The 20,167-nt window shown below is 34.0% G+C and overlaps 1 protein-coding gene across 2 annotated transcripts in view; it reads left to right on the top strand.

Annotated features, from left to right (window-relative positions):
- The window catches only part of DYNC2H1 (dynein cytoplasmic 2 heavy chain 1), a 244,420-nt gene that overhangs the window by 53,086 nt on the left and 171,167 nt on the right, over positions 1–20,167 (top strand). For both annotated transcript variants that reach the window (XM_081152801.1, XM_081152800.1), the window contains exons 36-46: positions 669–784; positions 4,061–4,260; positions 4,886–5,150; positions 6,742–6,949; positions 9,912–10,041; positions 12,761–12,916; positions 14,244–14,503; positions 15,326–15,572; positions 16,551–16,702; positions 17,955–18,099; positions 19,744–19,846. In XM_081152801.1, the coding sequence (XP_081008927.1) occupies positions 669–784; positions 4,061–4,260; positions 4,886–5,150; positions 6,742–6,949; positions 9,912–10,041; positions 12,761–12,916; positions 14,244–14,503; positions 15,326–15,572; positions 16,551–16,702; positions 17,955–18,099; positions 19,744–19,846 (1,982 nt within the window). The remainder of the gene's footprint in view (positions 1–668; positions 785–4,060; positions 4,261–4,885; positions 5,151–6,741; positions 6,950–9,911; positions 10,042–12,760; positions 12,917–14,243; positions 14,504–15,325; positions 15,573–16,550; positions 16,703–17,954; positions 18,100–19,743; positions 19,847–20,167) is intronic.

Raw genomic sequence — 20,167 nt, 5'->3', positions numbered from 1 at the left:
TTTGGTAATAGAGGCTGACTTTTAGCTTCTTTGGGTAATTGAGAATTCTAGTCCATACCATTTAAAAGATAGTGAGAACTAGAATTTCAGAGATCGAGAGCCAGGTAGATTGATGAAAAACCTTAGGAATAAAGGTAATAGGTAATTGTCATTTAGTATCATCATTAAGGTATTAGCCAGTTCATAGTACAAATTGGTAGTTACAGAATAGTCATGGAGATGTACAGTACAGCATAGGGAATACAGGCAATATTATTGTATTAATTATGTATGGTGCCAGTGGATACTAAAAATATTGGGGTGGGGTGGGGATGGATGTTTGTAAAGTATTTGATTGTCTAACCACTATGCTGCACACCTGAAACTGATAAAAATAATATCGAATGTAAACTTTAATTAAAAAATAAAATTTAAATTAAAAAAACTGGGGGGAAAAAAGCCGGTTCATGAAAGGTTTATCCTGATCCTTGAGAATCATCCATATTCAATGTTTACTTGAGTGATTATTTTGCGTGATTGGGTCTTTTATATAAATGTGTGGAATATCAGCACTCATTTCTATTTGTCAGTAGTTATATTCTGTATATCTTTAGATATACAGAATAAAAAGATAAAAAGAATTTCTGATAGCTATTTGATGCTTTCTGATTTTTATGTTTTCACTTAAGGGAACTTTTGACACCTCAACAACATTATGACTGGGGTTTGAGAGCTTTGAAGACAGTTCTGAGAGGAAGCGGAAATCTTCTTAGACAACTGAAGAAATCCAGCGTTAAACAGAAAGGTATGATTCATTATTCCAAATATAATCTCATTTTTAAAATAAGCTTTAGTTTAGAATAGTTTTAGATTTATAGAAAAGTTTTAAATGCAACATATAGGGTTTTTGAATACCCTATTCCCAGTTTCTTCTGTTGTTAGCATCTTACATCTGTGTGGTACATTTATCAAAACTAATTAAAGCAATATTGATACATTATTTTTTAATTGAAGTTCTTTATTAGGATTTTCCTAGTTTTATCATAATTTTTAAATGTGCATTAAATATTAAATAGTTGTGATATATAGAGGAATAGTCTAGTCCACTTGTTCTCAATCTTTAGTGTGCATTAGGATCCCCTAGAGGCTTGTGTGAAAACATAGACTATGGGACTCCCTCCTCAGAGTTCCTGATTTAGTAGGTCTGGAGTACACCCTAAGAATTTTCTAGTCTTAAAACAAAAACAGAAATCTTAGAAACACATGGGGATTTTCTTTTCCAAAAGAGGTAGTATACCAAATAAAAGAACCTTTTAAAAAAACTCAAGAATATAAAAAACTACCTTTTAACTTGTAATAATGTTAGATGAGCAGTAAAGTTGCAAGGGTAGTGCTCGCATTGTTTCCTGTTATTTACCGCAGTACCTGTGTCAGAACGAAGGGACCGACTCAGTCATGTTACCATGAACTAAAGTCCAGGCTTCATTTGATGCTTTATTATTATGATCCTTTCTGTCCCAGGATCTAATCATTGAATCTAGGGTCCGCCTTGTATTTAATTGCTGTATCTCCTTAGTCTCCTCTGCTTAATGACAGTTTCTCAGTCTGTTTCTGTTTTCGTGACATTGACAGTCTTCAGGAATACAGTCAGATATCATGTAGGCTCTTCCTCATTCTGTTTTTTTCTGATATTTTTCTCATGATTAGACTGAGTTATGAATATTTGGAAAGAATACTAAGAAATGATGGAGTCCCCTTTACATCCCGTCCCGTCCCTGTCCCCGCCCCCGCCCCCATCCCCATCCCCATCCATCCCCATCACACCACATCATCACCACATCACATCACCACATCACATCACCACATCACATCACCACATCACATCACCACATCACATCACCACATCACATCACCACATCACATCACATCACATCACATCACATCACATCACATCACATCACATCACATCACATCACATCATCACATCACATCACATCACATCACATCACATCATCACATCACATCATCACATCACATCACATCATCACCACATCACATCACATCACATCACCACATCACATCACCTCATCACATCATCTCATCACATCACATCATATCATATCATCTCATCACATCGTCAGTGGGTACATACTAACCACATGGTATCACTGGTGATGTTCACCTTCATCACTTACCTTAGTGTTTGTCAGGTTTTTCCACTGTAAAGTTAGTGTTTCCCCCTTTTCTTACTCTCTGCTTTGGAAGCTGGTTCCTAAGTCTTACCTTCAAAGTGAGGAGGCAGGACTTATATCCTGCTTGGTGGTGGAATATAATTTGAAACTCTTCTGTAAAGATTTGTCTCTTATCCTCCATTTATGTATTTATTAAATAATTTATTTAGATTTGTATGGACTCATATATGTTTTATTGCACTTTACCACCTTTTTTTCCATTTATATAAAATAAATGATTCCCCTTACCCATGGATCTATCCTTCGTGAAAGGCTGAATAGTCAGCCTTTTTCAGATTGCTATTAAAAACTTAGCTAAAACACCATGAAAATTAGACAGCATAGACAAAAGGACTACATGAAATTACCACCACAACATGAATTGGGTATTGTGCTAAGTGGATAAGTCAGACAAAGACAAATGCCATATGATTTCACTTATATAGGGAATCTAAGAAAAACAAAATAAGCCAACAGAACAGAAACAGATTCATAGATACAGAAAACATTTTGACTGTTGACAGATGGGAGGGGGATGGGAAATGGGTGAAAAAGGTGAAGGAATTTAGAAGTACAAACTGGTAGTTACAGAATAGTCATGGGGATGTAAAGTACAGCCTAGGGAATATAGTCAATAATATTGTAATAACTATGTGTGGTGTCAGGTGGGCACTAGACTTATCAGGCGATCACTTCGTAAGTTATATAAATGTCTAATCACTTGATTGTACACCTGAAACTCAAAATATTGTGTGTCAACTGTAACTGAAAAATAAAAAATTATTTAAAAAAATAAAAACTAAGTTAAAACACTGAAAACAAGACAGCATACAAAAAGGATTACATGAAGTTACTTACCTATTTGGACTCTAAATGATCAAAGTATACATCTTAAAATGGAAGCTACTTTAGCTCTATTGTTAGGTGAGTATGTGCCAGGGCAGATATAGTTATTTGCTGAATTAATTAAATTACTATTTTTCAGTTGTGTATTCCTGATGATTTTTAAGAAATACTGAAACTATACCTGTAGTAAATAAAGATGGCTTCCTTGTGAGTTCAGCACTGAAATAAACTCTAGTGCAGGCACGCCTCTTTATATATACTTAAACATAGAAATATTAAGCAATTTCAAAAATTACCAGGCTAAAAACAGTTTCTTGCCTTTATGTGTATGTCTTATCAATCAGCAGCTGATATCCTTGAAAAAATAAGAATCTTACAATCATTTAACATTTACATTTGGTTTAAGAATAGGTTTATGAACCAGTTTTGAGCAAGGCCGATAAAAGATTTTTGCTTTGTTTGTTAGTTTTTAGTCATAGGATGTAAAATCTCTGGAGGCAATACTGGTTATTGGTATATTCGGAGAGATACCTGAATCTGGAGTTGGTTGGTTTGGGTTTAAATTCCAGCTATGTAAAATAATACTTACTGCTGTGCTCTTTCAGATAAGTCATTAAACCCTTGGAGATTTAATGTTCTCATATGTAGAATTAGACTAATAATAGTAATACTTTCTTACTTTACACAGTTATAAAGTTCACATCAAAGTAGTAAAGTATGATGCCAATGTAAATGATTATAATTTTTATTATTAACTAAAGTCTGAGCATACTTGGGATTCAAATTCTATGGAAAAGAGTTCATGATTATCTAGTGATACTTACTTTTCAGCAACCAAAGATAACAAGGTAAGCTTGTTAATTCATATTATAGCACAGGTCTTTAAATGTTATTAAATTCTAGTGTGTCATTTAATTACTGACAATGCATATTAAGGCACTTAAAAACTTTTTATAGTCATTAAATTTATAACTTATAATTTTAAAATGAAACTTTTTCTTTAGTTAATGAAAGTCATATTGTGGTGCAAGCATTGAGGCTTAATACAATGTCAAAGTTTACATTTGCTGATTGCACTCGGTTTGATGCGCTGATCAAAGATGTGTTTCCTGGAATTGACTTTAAAGACGTAGAATATGATGAACTGAGTGCTGCATTAAAGCAAGTCTTTGAGGAGGCCAATTATGAAATCATACCCAACCAGGTAACTGTCAAGAATATTTTATACTATATTGATTCTTTCTACTAGTTAATTCCTTATTACCTATCTTTATTCTTTATCTTTCAACTTATCTTTTGTCTTTCCACTTAAATCTCACTTGCTCAGGGAAACCTTCCCTGGTCTTTAAGTCCAGATTAGGTCACCTTGTTATGTGCTTTCATTACTCTTATTATACAGGGTGTCCCCCTAAAATGTATACACACTTTAACAGCTGATAGCTCAGTTTTGAAAGTGAAATGTATTTTAATAAACAGTGTCTTTATAATTATTCAGAGCGTGTGTATACATCTTTTGGGACCCCCTGTATATATTTGTTTAGCGTTTCATGTGTATTTGATTAATATTGCTTCTCCCTCGCCAGATGGTAGTCTCCATGAAGGCAGGATCTGTGTCTGTTTTTTGCTCACCACTTTATTCCTGGTGCCTGTTGCAGAGCCTGGCATATAATAGGTCCATTTTATATAAATTTGATATGTAAAATGGTGATGCTCTCCTGAAGAAATCAAAGGCTTAATTTACATAGAATGACTTATATGTATAGAATGAGAGCAGAGCTGTGTGTGGTCATGTACTATAAATCACATGTGAACATGTTCTTTTCTACTAGATCAAGAAGGCTTTAGAACTGTATGAACAATTACGCCAGAGGATGGGAGTTGTTATTGTTGGTCCAAGTGGTGCTGGAAAATCAACTCTTTGGAGAATGCTAAGGGCAGCACTTCTTAAAATTGGCAAAGTGGTGAAACAATATACCATGAATCCCAAAGCTATGCCTAGACATCAGTTATTAGGCCATATTGACATGGATACGAGGGAATGGTCTGATGGTGTTTTGACAAATAGTGCTCGCCAAGTAGTTCGAGAACCTCAAGGTTGGTCTTTGTTGTGTGATTCTTTGCTTTACTTAGTTTTAGTGGATGGTAGATCTTGTGTATAGTGCTATTCTTATCAAGTCTTATACATGACCATGAACTGCCTTTTAATGATGTACATTGATATTTTAGTTTGGAGAGGCCCAAGATATACTATCATTTTGACCTATACTTTGTAGCAACTTTTATTATAATAGAAACTCAGAGTAATCTGGGTGAATTGAAATTCACAACTAGATTAATTTACTGCATAAATATAAAAATTTTTATTGCTTTTTAAAAAAAATTTAAATTTATCTTTATTTTTGAAAGTATTTCAGATATTCCCCTGCTGAATTGATATCATAATGCCTCATAAATAAGCAAGAGGACAAATTTTTATTTAGGGTTAAAATTGGTATCTTTGCAAACACTTAACTCATCAGTTTCAATAGTGTTTTAATTAATTTTGAAAATTTAAGTCGTAAAACAGTAGACTTCAAGGCCTAAATTTTTTGGCTTGGTGGTTAAGAGAGTTTTTAGCCAGAATCAGAAAAGACTCCCTACTTTTTGTTAAGTCGTCATTTAATTATAGTTGTTTTTCTAAGTGAATGGTTTAGAAACATTGAAAGGGATTTTCAGTGTAGTCTTTTTCAATTTAGTCAATAATATTACACTAAATAGGAACCAGATATTACCTATGCTAATTTCTCACACTTTTTAAAAAAAATTCTCACCCAAGGATATGTTTTTATTGATTTTAGAAAGAGAGGAAGGGGAGAGAGAAACACTGATATGTGAAAGAAACATCGATCTGTTGCCTCCTGTACCCATCCTGACCGGGGATCGAACCCGAAACCTGGTCAGGTATGTGCCCTGACCAGGAATCGAGTATGCAACTGTTTGGTGCAGGGATGACTCTCCAACCAACTGACCCACCTGGCCAGAGGACTTTCTCACACTTTTATTGTTGGTATTTTTCTCTTTGAATTGTTTTAAAAGTCCAAGTACAACTTGAAACCACTCTCATTGAAGAGGGATGGATAACAAAGGTTTCTCTTGTGGAAAGACTTGTATACACTCTTGTTCACTACTTCTCCCCTTTGAAGTCACCTTTTTAAATATCAAAAAAGTTAGTGGTGAATTTTTAAAATTTCTCATGTAGCACACTAAAGAGTGGGTTCTCAATATTTTCTAAAATATATTACATAGCAAGCATTCATACATTCTTATGACATGGTAGAAGACAAAGGTCTGAAGGCTATCTCACAAGATTAAAGGAATAGAAATACTTAAGCCTTGCACACCGTGTTTTCTCTCAGTGAGATTTCATTTCTGTGTGTTCATAGATAAAGAGAGTATTATCACATGGTGTATAACTGAGTCTTTGGCCAACTGAGCCGGATAGCTGGGTTCTCCAGCACATTTGTATACAAATTTACATGAAAATTTCAACCTGTTCAATGCCTTGTTCTTATATTTAGCTTCAGAGAATATAAAATAATACTTATGGAAATCACTACTAAAGAATAAGAGAATTATTTTATTCCTTTTTTTAAATTATCACTGCATATATTTTCATTCTATGTTTACTTTTATGGTTTGAAAATAGATGTCAGCTCATGGATAATCTGTGATGGCGATATTGATCCTGAGTGGATAGAGTCTCTGAATTCCGTTCTGGATGATAACCGACTGCTCACTATGCCCAGTGGAGAAAGGATTCAGTTTGGCCCAAATGTTAACTTTGTATTTGAAACTCATGATTTGAGTTGTGCTTCGCCAGCCACAATATCTAGAATGGGAATGATCTTTCTTAGGTAAACAATAAAAGCATCTGCATATATTATATTAGAATATTCTTCAATTGTTACTTTGGTTTCATAGCTAAGTGAATTATGGGTTGTCTAAATAATGTATAATTTGTTTTTCTCTTTTTTTATTAACTTTTTGTTTGCTAGGTTTTAATTCATTCTGAGACTTCCTGTTTTACTGCAATTGAATTATTTCAGCAATGTAGTCCTATCACAATTACTAAATAATTATTTTTGTTTGCTTAAGTGAAACAGTATTTAATTTGTTTTCTTGTTTTTTTCTGTTACTTTTATTTAAACTTTTGTTTTTTAATCCTTACCCTAGGTTATATTCACTGATTCTAGAGAGAGAGGGGATGGAGAGTGAGAGTGAGAGAGAGAAACAATTTCCATAGGCTTCCTCCTGGCATGCGTCCCTACCAGGCAGAAACCTATGCATGTGTCCTGACCGAGAATCAAACCACAGCCCTTTGGAATACGTGACAACACTCCAACCAACTGAGCCATACCGTCCAGGGTTCTATTATTTTTATTTAAATATTGTGATTGAGTTCAGAGAAGCGAACATACTAGTTATGAGCTAGAGATTAATAATTTTATTTATGTATTATTGTTTTAATCCTCACCTGAGGATATGTTTATTGATTTTTGAGAGGCGACGAGAGAGAGAGAGGAATGTTGATCTGAGAGAGAAACATCAATGTGAGAGAGAAACATCGATTGGTTGCCTCTGGCACCTAGGCACCCTGACTGGGAATTGAACCCACAACCTAGGTATGTGCTCTGACTGGGATTTGAACCCACAACCTTTTGGTGTACAGGATGATGCTTGAACCAGCTGAGCCACCCAGCTAGGGCAGAGGCTAATAATATAAAGCTTAATGTTAATATTTCAATCATAGAATCTCAGATTTTTAGAATTTTAGGACTAGTCTAGGTTAAAATGATCTTATAGTCCAACCTTTAATTTTATAAATTGGAAACCTCTTTACTTAATACTTTTTTTCTTCTTCACTGTGTCCGGAAGAGGCTTAAAGAGCAAAAGTGAATTGTAAAGCAATTTTAGATCTGTACAGTAGTGACCTATCAGAACATGGACACTTGAGCCAGTTTTGGTTCCTGAAATGAGTAATTAGAAAGTTCTCTTTTACTTCCTGAATTTATGTTTAGAATTTGATATTTACCAGTTTACATAAAGTGCTCTACTGTTTTAGGCTATTTATAGCTATTTTATATGTTATATGACACATGATCTTGTCATTACATTGGTTCAGACTTATTGTTTCTAAAATTACTTCATTGCTTACTTCTTTGAAAACATATTGAACTTGTGAACTCTAACATTTTGAGGTTTTATTAAAAATATAACAGTGGGTTTATAGCTTTTGTAGCAATACCTCACACAATTTATCTTATTTATTTCATGTACTCTTAAAATCTTGTGAAGAAATATAGGATAAAATGAAAGATTATAATTAAATTAAAAAATATTTATTGAATGTATATTACATATATGACATTAAGTTAGACATTTTAGGAGAGACAAAGCAAGAAAGGAGTAAAACTAACACTTATGGAGAGCTTGTTTTTATGGAACATATGCTCAAGTAGAGGAGATAAGATAAATATAACAACAATTATAATACAAGATAGAATATAAATAAAATAAGTGATGAGTAGAATGCCATGGATATTTAGCAGAAAAAAAGATCACCTATTGCTGTAGAGGTTTGAAAAGTGTTGGTGAACCAGGTATTGTTTGTGAGAGGCATAATGAATATGTGATTTTATGTAAATATAAATACATATTAACATTTTTCGTGTTTGATTAGCTTGTACCTTGGTTATAGGTTTCATTCATTTCTCAGTAGATGTTTATTGAGCACTGGCTATGGAATAAGCCAAATGAGGGCCTTTTAATAGAGAATACAACTGAAGCTAATACAAAATAATGGAAACTATAATTGAAAAATAAAAAAAATAGTGAAAGAGAATGCTATTAATTATTCTGGGGCAACTAGTAAAAACCAGGATTGTCTTGGACAGATCTGGATAGTAGTTGCCCTAGTCCTTAAGCAGATGCCATTCATGACAAAGTCTTTATTCTGAAGGAGCCGGGAGTCTTTTGTCTGTCTGTTTTGAGCTGATCCAGTGTAACTGAAATATTTACCTTTGATCTTTCCATTTTTCTTTTCCTTATTAGACTGGATAGAAATGTGAGAGGGGAAATTCAGGGGCTCGGTATCTAATAGTGCTGCTATGAAACAGTGTTAGAAGATTGGAAAAATAATGAACTTGTGGGCCCCTGTCAATTCTAAAATTATTAATCTATGGGTTGGTTTTACTATAATTTATAATTATGTAAGATACAATTTTGAGTAATATGCCAATATTATATTTAATATTAGTCATTGGGTGTTAGTCATACAATTAAGTCCTAAAAGAATTATACTGTAGAAAGATTTTTTAATAATGCCATGGGAATTTACGTAGTTGGCTTTTTGAGGATAGAGAGAGAGAAAAAATATTTTTGAAGACCTGTGTTAAGATCCAGTGCATCTTGACCTCTAATGTGCCTTTGAATCACCCAGGGAGTATTTGTTAAAGTGAATATTTTGCTTCAGTAGGTCTGGGATGGGATTTGGCTTCTGTATTTCCAACAAGCAGGCTACAATTTGAGTAGGATAGGTTTTTTGCTAAGCTCCAGATAGTAATTCTTTAATTTACACTTATAGTAATATAGATGAAATTTCTTTGCTTTATTTTATAGAGAATGATACCTTTATGTATGTATATCTAGAGAAGTAACTAACACATACACACACGTACACAGAAGTAACTAAAGTCAACTCTTGTACACTGGCAGGTACACGTAAAGAATAATGTCAAATGAACCAGAAATTTGTTTTGAAAGTAAATTGACAATTTTTAAAAAACAATTTCTTATGTGTTTGTTCATCTGTTTTAGTGATGAAGAGACAGATATTAATTCTCTGATAAAATCTTGGTTGAGGAATCAGCCTCCTAAATACAGGAATAACCTTGAAAACTGGATTGGAGATTACTTCGAAAAAGCTTTACAGTGGGTTCTAAAGCAGGTACGTTGACTGTAATATTTCAGAATTAATCATTTAGGTGAGAAGTACAGTGATTAAGAATGTTGCTTGCATGTAGTTGCCTTTTAGTAGAGCTCTGCCTGAATATGGGGGTGGAGTGACAGGTAGGTGTCTTCATTGCTATCCCTCTATGTCTCTTGGCATAATCTTTTATTATGTTAGTCTTAAAACACTTTAATCGTCCCATCCACAATATCTTGCACTGCTTACCAAAAAATCTTGAATACAGTGTATTGGACTATCTTTCTAATTTTAATAACAAAACCATCTTGCCACATTTTACTGTGTCATTAAATACTCATGTATATATCACGCTAAACACAATGTCAAGTTACTACTAAAGTAGTAAAAGGATGGTGAGTTATTTATAATATTAAGTCATTTGTTTATTCAACAAATTGATTAAATATCTAAAATATGGCAAGCATACCAGTAATCGAGCCTTTGAGAGTTGAACATTAACAGGACAATCCTTAGGAAAGTTTTAAAAAGGAGATCATGTGAATTTGAAGCATGAATGGAAGTTTAGCGTGCAGAGAAGACAGTGGAGGGCATCCAGATATTCTACTTGGTTCTTTTCACCTTTTCTTGCATTTTCTTTTCTGTCATTGCTGTTAAGAAAAATGTGAACGTATAAAATAGAGGAAATAAATAGCAGTGAGTTTTTTGAAAGTATCTGTTAATCTGAACTTGATTTAGAGGTCAGTACCTTGGGATTAAACAGGATGTACAGAGAAATGGAGACCTCACTTTAGTTTGCTCAACCTTTTTTCTTTCTGACTTTGTAAGGATGAAAGATGGAGGAAGAGGGATTTGTGGGAAGTGATGCCAATGAATAGGTTCCCCTGAAGGCTTCAGGGAAAGCACCACTCCCACCAGCCCTCAGTCTGGCTGAGCTGTCTCCTCCTTTGTTTTTCTGCAGTAGTGTAGTTTCTTTTAACTATATTATAGTTGCTTATATTCAATTATAAGCACCTTGAAAGCCAGCACCACGCCTGTGTTACTGCTTATCTTTTCCCCAGAACCAAGTATGCTAATAACAGAGTAGTGAGTGAATGAGCATAAATGTGCTCAATTAAATACTTAATGCCTATGTTGTAGCACCTTTTCAGTAGATATGTTATTTCATTAATATAAAACATACAGAGCCTAACAAGGCTCTCCAGTGTAAATACCTTGAGGTCATCTACTTGCATACTGTTAATGTTAGAATGAGAAATAGAAACGGTACTGGATGGAATATATAGGTATTAGGGGTTGTGACTATAGAAATGATGACAGGATAAGATGATTAAGCCATAGAGTGGATATCAAAGATTCAGTTAGAAAATAAACTGATTTGCTTTGTGGTCAGTTTCCTGTTATTGTTAAAAAAGCCCTTTTTTTTTTAATGTGTTGAGAATTCCTTCTTTCTTATTCTGTGCCTTGTTCACCATGTTCAGATCCTGAGAGATATACCATAATGGATGTTCTAGAGCAAAGCAGATTTTATTTATAACTAGAGTTTTGCTTTCTTGAGTTAATTTAGCAAATTAGATAATCTAGAGGAAAACATTTGGGTTTCCTCTGTCTTGCCTTTAAAGCCTACTACCCTTTGCGTGGCCTAAGTAGTGGATTTCCATCCATCCTCCTGTTTTCCTGTTCTTCCTCTTATTTCTCTTATAAAATATTTATTATGCAGACAGAGTGGTTTTCTAAAAAATGTAAATTGTATCATTTTACACTCTTACTTAAGAACACTTTAAAGGCAGTGAAAATAAAATTTTCACTCCTTATCATGGCCTTTATAATTCTACACACTCCGGCCCTTGTCTGCCTCTCTGAGTTAAACTACTCTTCCTTTGTTTACTCGGCTTCTTTTAATTCCTTAACTATACCAGTGGCTTACCTTTGCATATGTCACATGGCCAGATAGATCTCACTTTTCGGATTTTAGCATCAATGTCACCTTTTTCAAAGAGGCCTTGAACCCTCAGTCTGACTTACCCTTTCTCGAAACACTTTGTTCTGCTTCTCTGTAGCTCTTCCCACAACTTAACCATTTCCTCTACTAGACTTGAGCTCTACGATACAAGTACTCTGTTTAGATCATTTTTTAAAAAGTAACTAGCACTGCTTACAGATTCTATGCATAATTGTTTCTTAGTAAATATTTTAGATTGATGAGAACCCTTTCCTCTCTTAACTCCCCGGGAGTTACACAGGGACCCCAGAGGACCACAAAATAAAATCATCTATATGACCTCAGTCCAAAAAGTTCATTTTAAAATTCTGCTAGAGAGAAAGCTCCAAATGCTTTTTCATTTAAGCCTACTTTTATTAGACTTTTCCAGTGCCATCAATCTAGCCTCTAGCTTCTTTTTTAATAGTAAGACGAAATGAGGAACTTTTCTTTTTAGACCAATGCTCATTGATTTACCTTTTCCTTTATATTCTGTTTAGGAAGTAAACAAACCATGTTTCTATTTGAGGATTCTTATACTTACAGCTAGAGATATACAGTTGTGTTTTTATGATTACCTTTTATTTTCAAAATTTGTATTTTATACATAAATTGAATGAAATCTAAACTTTCTACAAGTTGAAAGGAGGGATAAATTTAAAAGATGATCCGTAGAAAAGATATGTGAATGTCAATCTGTATGGTTCTAAGTTAACTAACTAATTGCCTTTTGTCTGTACCATGGATTTTAATTAACAGAATGACTATGTGGTGGAAACAAGTTTGGTTGGGACTGTGATGAATGGTTTGTCACATCTACATGGATGCAAAGATCATGACCAATTTATTATTAATCTCATAAGGGGACTTGGTGGAAATCTGAACATGAAATCACGTCTGGAATTCACCAAAGAGGTATTACATTTTAAAGCCTATATTCAGTGCACATTAAAAAAATTTTTCGCCCTGCTGGGCGTGGCTCAGCAGTTGAGCATCAACCTAGGATCCAGGCGATTGGGGTTCAATTCCCTGTCAGTGCACATGCCCGGGTTGTGGGCTCAATCAATAACTCTCTCATCATTGATGTTTCTATCTCTCTCTCTCCCTCTCCTTTCCTCTCTCTGAAATCAGTCAAGATATATTTTTAAAAAAATAAATTAAAAAAAAAAAAAATTTTCATTGACTCTTAATTGCCAAAATACAATGACCTGTGACCATAAGGTATAGAACTTTTAAATTTTGAAATTATGCATTCACTAGAATAATAATGCATTTATACACGTGTACATACATACACATATATACTTATTTTTCTCTTCTGAACTAGTTTGTATTTTATGATATTATTAAAATTTTATATACTTATATTCTAATAGGCTAAAATTTGGAACAAATCTTTTTTGTTAGACATTTTGAACCTACTTAGCTATATGAATAAATATAATTATTTATTTGTAATCTTAGAATAATATGTATTTTAAATTATTTGTTTAACCAGAATAGTTTTAGCAGTTAGGATTGCTGAGATGAATTAGTCATTATAAATATTTGCTTATTAAATGTAAAGGTAAGGTTCACCTATGTTGTTTATAAAGCATTTCTACATATTAAGGGATTTCTTTCTGTTGCCCTCTGTTGAAATAATTGAACGTATGTTCCTTATAGCTTTCTTAATTTTTATAATTTTGTTTCCTCTTTGACACCATCATTTATTACTTTTTCTGTTGTTTCCCTTTCTGTGGCCACTCTGTTACCAGGAACTTCTTATTGTTACCACTCATTGCCATATTATGTATTGCATTTAGGCAGGTATCTTCTTGCCCAAGTTCAGAATACAGCTGCTGAAGAGTACCATTAGGGCCTAACTCTGCTTTATACCTGGGAAAAGAACAGTTTTCAAAGTGAGAAAGAAGAGTAACGGGCTGAGAGCAGTGAGCAGTGGTGGTAACATTAGAATTGATTGGCACTCCAGAGCATGGTGGAAATGAAGGGTCTGGGATTCCTACATTGTGTAATTTACAATTTAGTGTTCATAAGGACTCAATTAAAAGTTGAATGTATTTGTACCTTGGGGTATATGTAAAATAGATGACATTTATTTGCTGAAATGATCATTTAGAGAATAACATTTGAGATAAAATGTTACTTTAATTGAACTTTGGGACAGTTACTTTAAAGAATTAAAATTTCACACATTCTATTTGGAGTATACGAAAACCTGTCACAACTTTTTCTTCTTAAGGTTTTTAATTGGGCGCGAGAATCCCCTCTAGATGCTCACAAACCAATGGACACCTACTATGACTCGAGTCAAGGACGATTAGCGTCTTACGTTCTGAAGAAGCCAGAAAACTTGACTGCTGATGATTTCAGTAATAGCCAAACACTTCCAGTCATTCAGACTCCTGACATGCAACGGGGTCTAGATTATTTCAAACCGTGGTTAAGTTCTAACACTAAACAGCCATTTATTCTTGTGGGACCAGAAGGATGTGGCAAAGGGTAAGAGCAAGAAATGTTGATGGAGGTGCATATTGTGAATTTATGCTTCTCTTTTTTAAAATGATTTAACAGCTTTTGTTACCTTTTTTTTTGGTTAAACTAGTACTTACATTTTCATGAAGGACTCTTTCATTGTCACTACTTGTAAAATAATATGACTCTAGAGAAGAATATGGGTTTTTTTTTACTGCCAGGTTATGTATTTTTTAATGGAAAGAACAATTTGGAAGATACTTATAAAAGAATCTGCTCATAAAATCACAACAAAAAATGAATACCTTAGATGTACTCACAAATTATCATTTGCTTTATTTATAAAAAGTGAATCTTGACCTTAGCTCTCTATTTGGAAACACCTTTTAATTCAGTGGAATTCAGCCTATTTTTAGTGCCTAGTGAGTAGAGTTTCTGGAGATAAAGGACACATGGATTATTAGTTTCGCATTTCAAGTTGTAATTAAATTCTATGAAATCATAGTAATTTTTCTTAACTTGGAGAACTTATTATCTTAAAATATTTTCTTCAACTGTGGAGAAACAGTTGGTATCTTTAATATATACTTTATGAAAATAAATTATTTCTGTAAACTTTGTTTTTTGTTGTTGTTTTTGAAAGAGTCCCAGGATTGCCTTAAAATATGACTATATTTTTTCTAGTCTAAAAATTAGAAAGTTATCCTACCCATGTTTACCATTTTCCCCTTAAACATCATCAGACATAATTTAGAAAATGAAATATTTATAAAATGGAATTTTATATTGAATATAAAAAGTATTTTACTGGTTGCATTTTAAAAGCCAGATGTCATACATCTTTCCTAGGATGCTGCTCAGGTATGCCTTTTCCCAGCTCCGGTCCACTCAGATTGCTACAGTTCACTGTAGCGCACAAACAACGTCTCGACATCTCCTGCAGAAACTGAGCCAAACTTGCATGGTAATCAGTACTAATACTGGCCGAGTATACAGACCCAAAGACTGTGAAAGACTTGTTTTGTACTTAAAAGATATCAACCTACCCAAACTTGATAAATGGGGGACCAGTACTTTGGTAGCATTCCTACAACAGGTGAGCTTTATCACTTGAAGTGTTTTGATATCTTTGGAAACCAATTTAGTTTCATTAACTTGTTTCTAACTTTGTTTTTATTGTTGACAAATGGGGACTATTACAGATGTCCCCAGGTCCCCCACCTTTGCCCACCTCCACCCAGCCCCCGCCACATCTTCCCTCTAGAAAGACCTGCTTTCTTCCTTAGAGCCGCTTTTGTCTAGCATGCGTCATGGAAATTGAACTCTTGAGGCTTCTCCGTCTCGTTCCAGGTCTGCTTTTGTTGGTCTTCCTCCCTTTAGCAGCTCGTGTTACATCGAGTTGATGTCTGACAGGAAGAGTAAAGCAGCCTTTACTCTCTACCTGTTACAGATCCCTTATTCCTAAAGGAGGGAAGCAGGAGCTGAGGCTGGTGTGGAGTTGGGGAAGGGTGTGCTTCAGTGTGAGGTTCGCGTTCTTCTGAGAGCGGCTGGGCACCCTCAGGCGTGCGCGTCCTGTCTGCTTCAGTGCTTTAGCCTCCTGTGCCTGTGGAGGCATCGGAGACCATACAGTCTCAGGGAGTGCAGGAGCTTGCCTCCCTTTATCTCATTCACAGCACATCAGAAACCCTAAGTTCTAAATTAGTACTTATTATGCTTATATATCTTCAAATTTACCTTTACAAAACCCACAATGTTTTCCTTATTTTTTTTCTTCTGATTTCTTTCACTTTGTTTTATAATTGCTGTTGGATTTATACTATCATATGGATTTTAATGTTTATTAGAGGGAAAGCATTTTAAAAGGATAGTAACTCAGCTAACATTCATGGAACACAGTCATGAACAGTATTATTTTTCGATAATATAAGAAGTTAAAGTATATTTCAATTTGCAGTTCTTGAGAGAGGTAGAGGATGATGATTGCATTTGGAAATAATTGAATTTTATGCAAAAATATATCATGATTAAAAAATCTTAAGCATTAAACTTATTTTTTAAATTTATCTTCAAATAGGTATTGACATATCAAGGATTTTATGATGAAAATTTGGAATGGGTTGGTTTAGAAAATATTCAGATTGTGGCTTCTATGTCAGCTGGCGGAAGACTAGGAAGACATAAACTCACCACCAGATTTACTTCTGTTGTTCGTCTTTGTGCTATAGAGTATGTATCTTAGTATTTTAATTTTTTTTAATGTGGGAAGACATATTTGCATTTTATTAAAGGTATCCATTAATGATATTTCTTCAAAATGTAGAATATACAAATAATCTAAACTTAAGCTTTGACACTATTTTTTTCCTGCCCTTCTCAAACTATAGGCGATAATTTAGGATAATAAAGGCTTTCATCAACATTTCTTATATATTAGAAATAAAATATAACTGTTTTGTATTTTCTTTGTTCTAAAATACCAATAGCAGGAATCAGAATGGTAGATTTTAGATTTAAATGTTTTACGATTTCATAAAACAAAAGCACTGTTAAATTTTATGAAGATAACTAAACAGAATTTAAATTTGAAGAAAGTAGAGTTAGGTTATGTTAGTGGCTGATAGCATTACTCCTAATATATCCACCCATCTCCATGGTCCATAATTGTTCCAGGAATTTGGAATTTTATGGTTATGGCACTGTTTCCTCTGATATATTTTGCCTTATAAAATCTAGTTTTTATGTTTTCATGCTAATTGTAACCATCTATTAACATTCTTCTTTCAGAAATGTTACAGCCACCAATTAGCCTGTATTCAGATAGATTTTAGTTTGGGAGAAAGAGTTTGATTTTATTTGTTGTATTAGTTCTCTTATAGTTCTGAGGTGGATTACTGCTCTGTGTGCTGGCTTTATGTAACTCAAAATGCCTTATCTCAGCAAAGTTTTCCTTTTACCCCTTTCTAAAGATCAGTGGTTTTTCAAAAAATTGTATTTGTAAGTAATTTTGTTGGAATCCTCTATTAGGACCCTTAGTATTCGACAACAGATAATTAGGGATCTAATTGGGTTGAAGTGTGAACAGGGACATTGAGCTTGATCTTAGCCCCTGAGTAAGTGTTGGAGGTATCTAGGTCTCAAAGCAGCACAGTTTGAAAACCACTGGTGTCACTTAACATTAAAATAATAATTTAGGCCTGACATGCATTGCTCAGTGGTTGAGCATCAACCTATGATCCAGGATATTGCAGATCGATTCCTGGTCGGGGCACATGCCTGGGTTGTGGGCTTGATCCCCAGGAGGGGGCGTGCAGAAGGCAGCTGATCAATGACTCTTTCAACATTGATGTTTCTATCTCTCCCTCCCTCTCCCTTCCTGTCTCTGAAACCAATAAAGATATATTAAAAAATAATAATAATAATTTAGAATAATGATTCATTTCAACTTCTTTTTTATATTTACTTCAACTTTCTTTTTTAGTTACCCAGAAAGAGAGCAATTACAGACAATTTATGGAGCATATTTGGAACCAGTTTTACATAAAAATTTGAAGAATCATTCTATTTGGGGTTCTTCATCAAAAATTTCTCTCTTAGCAGGATCTATGGTACAAGTGTATGAACAGGTATATATTTATTTACAGTATGTTGTAGTTTTCATGTCTATTTGTATCACTTCAAAGGACCGTCTTTAATCCTGGCCTGTGCTTATGTCCAGGCTTTCTCTTCCTGGCGTTTCTTAGACCCTTTAACTAGAATAAGCTCTGTGAGGGCAGCTGCGCTTTGTACTTTATTCACCATTGTACCCCTGGCACAATTTCAAGCAGACACTCAGTAAGTGTTGACAGGATGAATCAGTGGTGGGTGGTTATTCTGCCATGAGCTCAAATTTAGAATATTTAGAATGGAGTTCATCTTTTTTTCCAAAACTAGACCTTTCTCCTGACTTCTATTAGTTTCTGTCTTCCCAGCATAGACAAACTCGAGAGTAGTGTTTGATGTTTATTTTTTTCCTGTTACCTATGAGGAAATATCTGAAGTATCCTTCCTTGGTAAAGTGGGATGATACTTGAAAATAGGCCTTAAGGATGGCAGAAGACATTTACTGAGTATAGTCTCTTTCCAGCACCAGTCATAGGGATGCAAAGATGACTGACTGAGTCTGTTCTTTTGAAGTTCAGTTTAATGAGGGACCTTGTCATATAAATAATACAGTGTCACAAGTATAACAACAGTATGTACAAGTCACAGAGAAAGTGTAGGGAGGTAATAAATGACTTTTTTGAGTGTGGTAGGTAGTTAAGGGGAGGTGAAATGGGATCTGAATTTTGAAAAATGAATAGAAATTTACAGAGTGGTTGGAGATGAAAGGTTTCCCTAGGTAAATCTAATAGTATGTGAAAGTTACAAAAGTGTTTGTGGAAGATGCTTTTTATAGTATTGGAGTAAAAGTGGGAAAAGATAAATTAGAAAGCAAGAAATTCCTTATTTTTTAAAAAATTAATTCAAATGTTCAATGATCAAGACCAGAATAAAAGCAAAGGCTCTGTCCATGGAGAGGAAGGGACAGGCTCTTTACTGGTTGTCTATTGGAGAGGGACACTTTGATGTGTTAAAAGTTCAGTGGCATAGATGAGACTGATGAATGTCAGAGGGATGGAGGAGGGCGGGTGGGTGGAGGGGGAGAGAGTAACCAAAGATTTTATATGCATATATGCACAACCCAAGGACACGGACAGTGATGGGGAGAGGGACTAGGGAGTGGGAAGGAACGGGGTTGAACGGGTCATTGGGGAGAAAAAGGGACATCTGTAATATTTTAAACAAAAATAAAATTAAAAATAAATAAATAAAAGTTCAGTGGCTTCTTGAACATAAGGTGGCTCTGTGGTTCCCGCTGTTAGAAAATGGGTCTTACCTAGATCTCTGAGTGCCTTATTGCAACCACCATTTCATAAAGCTTACGTTTGAATTTCTTTCTTTAGCAGCACTTTTTAACCTTTTATTTTTTTATTTTATTTTATTTTATATTTTATTTTATTTTATTTTATATTTTATTTTTTACCATGGACAACCTTTGGCAGTTTGTTGAAGCCTATGAACAACCCTTCTTAGATGTTAATTTTAACTTCACAAAATATAATATACAAGATAACTAAGGAAATCAATTAAATTGAAATACAGTTCCATACACTGGTAGAAATGGGCATTTCTGTGAGTTAAAGGTGACTGAAAAGTAGACAAATGATTTACTGTATTTTCTTCTACAGGTGCGGGCCAAATTTACAGTTGATGATTATAGTCACTATATTTTTACTCCTTGCATTCTTACCCAGTGGGTTCTTGGCTTATTCAGATATGATTTAGAAGGAGGTAAGTTTTGCTTTCATGATTTCAAATCACTTATCTTTCTTAGAATTCCACAGTATGTGTAGGTGTATGTGTAAGTGTATGTGTGTGTCTTTACACTATATATTGTTTGTGATAGCTATGTTAAATGAGTATTGTTACTATTTATAGTATTTTAAAAAAGCATAAGTAAAATAACATTAACATGTAATTTAAATAAACATTAAATTTAAACATTAATATTAAAATTATAATATTATGTTTTGTCATCTAAACTCTTTATGATTATGATGATTAAAACATGATTTTGGGAAAAATGAAATTATTATTCTTTGTAACCAAAGC

Source organism: Miniopterus schreibersii (genome assembly GCF_964146895.1).
Source record: "Miniopterus schreibersii genome assembly, chromosome: 12".
Lineage (NCBI taxonomy): Eukaryota > Metazoa > Chordata > Mammalia > Chiroptera > Miniopteridae > Miniopterus > Miniopterus schreibersii.
This window is presented reverse-complemented; position numbering and strand designations above follow the sequence as displayed.